Source organism: Gossypium arboreum, chromosome 13 (assembly GCF_025698485.1).
Source record: "Gossypium arboreum isolate Shixiya-1 chromosome 13, ASM2569848v2, whole genome shotgun sequence".
Classification (NCBI taxonomy): Eukaryota; Viridiplantae; Streptophyta; class Magnoliopsida; order Malvales; family Malvaceae; genus Gossypium; species Gossypium arboreum.
The window spans coordinates 40,068,255-40,071,999 of record NC_069082.1 but is presented as its reverse complement, the minus strand read 5'-3'; the positions used below and the strand labels follow the sequence as shown (position 1 = coordinate 40,071,999).

At 32.3% G+C, this 3,745-nt stretch overlaps 1 protein-coding gene across 5 annotated transcripts; it reads left to right on the top strand.

Annotated features, from left to right (window-relative positions):
• The first annotated feature begins 206 nt into the window (after positions 1 to 206).
• Positions 207 to 3,156, top strand: LOC108461770 (uncharacterized). Of its 5 annotated transcripts, none has more exons than XM_053024301.1 (4): positions 209 to 705; positions 1,185 to 1,309; positions 2,489 to 2,639; positions 2,971 to 3,156. In XM_053024301.1, the coding sequence occupies exons 1-4, from the start codon at positions 336 to 338 to the stop codon at positions 3,051 to 3,053; spliced, it is 729 nt and encodes a 242-aa protein (XP_052880261.1). In that variant the 5' UTR covers positions 209 to 335; the 3' UTR covers positions 3,054 to 3,156. The 5 variants fall into 5 exon arrangements, with proteins under 5 accessions (XP_017617194.1, XP_052880261.1, XP_017617191.1 ...); XM_053024302.1 differs by having other exon boundaries at positions 213 to 684; XM_017761705.2 differs by lacking the exon at positions 2,971 to 3,156 and having other exon boundaries at positions 207 to 705; positions 2,395 to 2,544.
• Positions 3,157 to 3,745: the final 589 nt, after the last annotated feature.

Here is a 3,745-nt window from a genome sequence, read left to right as displayed (position 1 = left end):
TTTTTAAATTTTCTTTTTAAACTATGTTATATAAAATTTAATATTTTATTTAAAAATTAAATTCACAATGTTAGCAATAAAATAGCATTATTAATATAACATTAATAATTTGATAATATAATTAAAATGTTTTAAAGCTTGTAGAGGAATTTAGAATAAAAGTTATAATTTGAGAATGTTGGGTGAAATCACTGTATTATTTTTATTCAAATTCACCCGAATATTAGATAGACAAGATCCCCGAGCCGAGGGGCCATGGCACCAGCACCAGCACAGCCCATCCTGCACAATAGAATAAGAGCCACTGCTAAGTTTATAACCAAAGGTCGTAAAGAATGGCAAACCCTAGGCGAAATTCCTACTCTACCAACCAAAGCGTGGACGGCTCATTTCAGTCTCAGACCCAAAGCTCGTCTTCACTCTCATCTTTGAAGCACTTACTGAAAAAACCCCATGCATTACCTTTTCTTCTATTGTTGCTGCTGTTGCTGACATGGGTTTCACTCAGATTGCAGTATTCTTCTCGTTTTCGGCATCAGCAATTGGGCCAAGATGGTCATGGCGATGACGATTCTAAGGCCAATCTTGTGAGATTCAAATCTGGGCTACCCTCAGCTATTGCCAAGGACAAGCGTGGCTGGCTGCTCGACCCCGTCTCTCTTGCGCTTCAGTTTGGCGTCAGAGGTCAGATGCTAACAATCTTAGGTTGTTCTTTGCATGTCTTCAGCCACCATTTTATTTAGATTATAACTTTGTACCCAAATGTTAGGTCACAATTCTTGTGCAAATCACATGGCAACTTTGGGATGCCAAATCAAATGAAAATTTTAGATGGCTTTGTTTGCTCATATGCTCACTTAAACACTAATTTCCTGGAAATGGATGCAGGGATTCTCTTTGTGTATGTTGTTTTATTTCACGCAGAATTCACTAAAATATGGATGCCGTACTCTGTTCCTTTTACTCCAAGTAAATGTGATCTTTGGTCTAACTGTATGAAACCGTGTGTTGGTGTGTGAGCAATTAGCAATGCCCTGGACAAAACATTGATTCTGTATTGCTAAATTCTAGATAGGCTTTAAAGTCCCTTGTTTCCTCATTGTTTGATAATATATATATATAGATATATATATATTTCTTGTAGGTATGTTTAGTTACTCTCTTAGTAGCATATTTTCTTTCAGGTGGAGCCGTGTCTTGTTCTCAAGTACACATTGGTGAAATTCGACGTGGTGGTATTAGGGGAAATCACAGACACTATTCCTGTAATGAAACATTTGTCATTTGGGGGGCGAAGACAAAATTCAGGGTATTCTCTTTTTTCATGGAACACTATTTTGATTCTTCTTCATATGTCAGAAAGGCAAAAGCCAAGAACATTGATTAAAGAACCAACTGCAGTTTTAACTAGGATATTCTTCCTCCCATTTATTCTTTTCTCTTAACAACATTTCATTTAGGGGTATCTTTTTTCATCTTTCCTCTCTCTCTTTAGTATTTATTCATACCATCTCTATGTCACACTATGCTTGTTTAAGTTCTTTTTTTCGGTCTTAGTGTGATTATATGTTTAGTTTGTGTAGAGGATTGTTTTGGATCTAATTTTTTTGGTTTCATCCAACATAAGTCCTCAACTTAAGACAAGGATCTTCCTTAGGCCAGCAATATCCTCATGCCATTGTTTTAAAAGGTGAACTATTAAGCCTTGGGGTTCATGGTTTTCATAGATTAGTCGATCGAATCATCAGATCAAAAAATTATCTTGAGGATGTAAGGCAAGGTTTGAACTGAGAAGGTTAACATGGCTACCAATGCCAAAGTAATCCTTTATATTGCTTTCAACATTTCAATGCAACAAAAGTTTCTTTTCACTTTCCCGTTTCTTGTTACTCCATTATTAATATACAAGATTCGTACTTATCTTTTCAATTTTCTTTTTTTTCTTTTTTGTTTTTGTTGAAGTTGTGTATCTGAATTGTCCTTTACCTGTGAACTTGGTCATCCAACATCACTATATCAAATCCTTAACAATTTTTTTTTTTTGGTTCTATTTCTTTCATGTTCCCAATATTTCTTTGGCGTTGTACTTTAAGCTCGTACTAGCATCTTCTTCCTTGTTGTCTTTGTTATATTAAGATCAAGATTAAGAAAATTGAACATCTGTTTTAGGAATGATGATATGAAATCTGGGTTTAAAGTTAATTTTCAATCTCTTTTCTTTATTCCCATTGTAGCATAGATTTCCCTAGTCTGTTATATGGATCAGAATATTCCTAGACTTAGTTTTTCCATAGTCTGTCAATATCTTGATTCACTCGATTAAGAAATCCAAACAGCTAACATCTTACTATTTGATCATGGTAATAAAATTTCTTTACTTTTTCATCAGAACAGAAATATCGGTATCATGCAGTAGCACAGATGGAAGTGTATGAAAGATGTTCTAGACATAGTTGAGATATGTAATTTCATGTTGCACCTATTGCAGTTGGAAAATAATCAGATGGATGGTAGAGGTTATGCTGAAGTGACAATTGGGGAAGACGAAGTAGTTGTTGCAGCTAGCCCCAGTGGAACAGCCCATGCTCTAGTAAATGTAGACACCTTCCGCAACACATACTTTGTGGGTTGCCAAGATGGTATGGTGAAGTCTAATAGCTCAAATACTGATTTTAACGTCTGGAAAAATCTTTGACTCTTTTTTGACTCTTTTCTTTGTTCCTTAACTTTCAACTGGAATCCATAATTTTTTTCTTTTTCCTTTTCTTCCCGGGGATTCTAAAAATTCTGAAATGGTGTATACCTGTATCTCACCACTTCTGTAGTTCAGTGGTGGCTCTTTGCTCATTGTTTCATTCTTATTTTTATGCAACTTTGGTCCACTTCTGGATGTCTTATAATCAAAATTGAGACGATTTGATGGTTTTTCGGGTTGGGTTAGAGTTGACTATCTTGTTGTTTGTGCAACAGATGCAGAAGTATTTTGGTGGATGCTATCTTCATTTGTTCGATTATTGTTTCTTCCTCCACTTCCATTATTGTTATATATGTAATACTATTAAAGTATTTGATTAAGTTGGTGTCACGATTTAATCGAGTATCTAACTCAATTAGTGAAATTACTAAAGTATTTTCCGTAATTAAAATAATTTATATTATTTGAGAGGATTTTAGTCTTTTAATTTAAAAATAAAAATAAAAAATTCCTTGTGATTAGATTTGAAAACATTAACTTTACCACTAAATTAAAATTTAATTTTAATGTAATATTTACTTTTAATTGTACTATTTAAATCTCGATTAACTAGGTGTTATGAGTTAATTGGTCATCAAATTTAGTTAGGGAAATTATGGAAATATTATTTCGTAATTAAATTATATATATTATTTGATGGTATTTTAATCTTTTATTTTAACAAAAATCAATAAAAATAAAAATATTCATATGATAAGATTTGAATCCACATGAAATGAAGTGATAAAATGTTAAATTTACTACATAATCAAAGTTTCATTTTAATGTTTTTATACATTTTACTTTAGTCTGTATAATTTATTATCTTCATCAGTTATATATTTATACTTACTATTATTTAAATTCTTAATTGTTTCGGTATTACAAGTTAATTAGGTACCATTAAGGGTATTTTAGTCTTTATTTTAACAAAAATCAATGAAAATAAAATTTACCTATGATGAGATTTGAACTCACATAATTAGATTGAAAAAACCTTAAATTTGTCAT

What these genes read in the sequence shown, in the direction of transcription:
- LOC108461770 (XM_053024301.1), top strand. Translation starts at nt 336, where the DNA reads ATGGCAAACCCTAGGCGAAATTCCTACTCTACCAACCAAAGCGTGGAC. An exon ending in TCAGATGCTAACAATCTTAG is followed by an intron (nt 706 to 1,184) that starts GTTGTTCTTTGC and finishes ATTTTCTTTCAG; the next exon opens with GTGGAGCCGTGTCTTGTTCT. An exon ending in GGGCGAAGACAAAATTCAGG is followed by an intron (nt 1,310 to 2,488) that starts GTATTCTCTTTT and finishes CACCTATTGCAG; the next exon opens with TTGGAAAATAATCAGATGGA.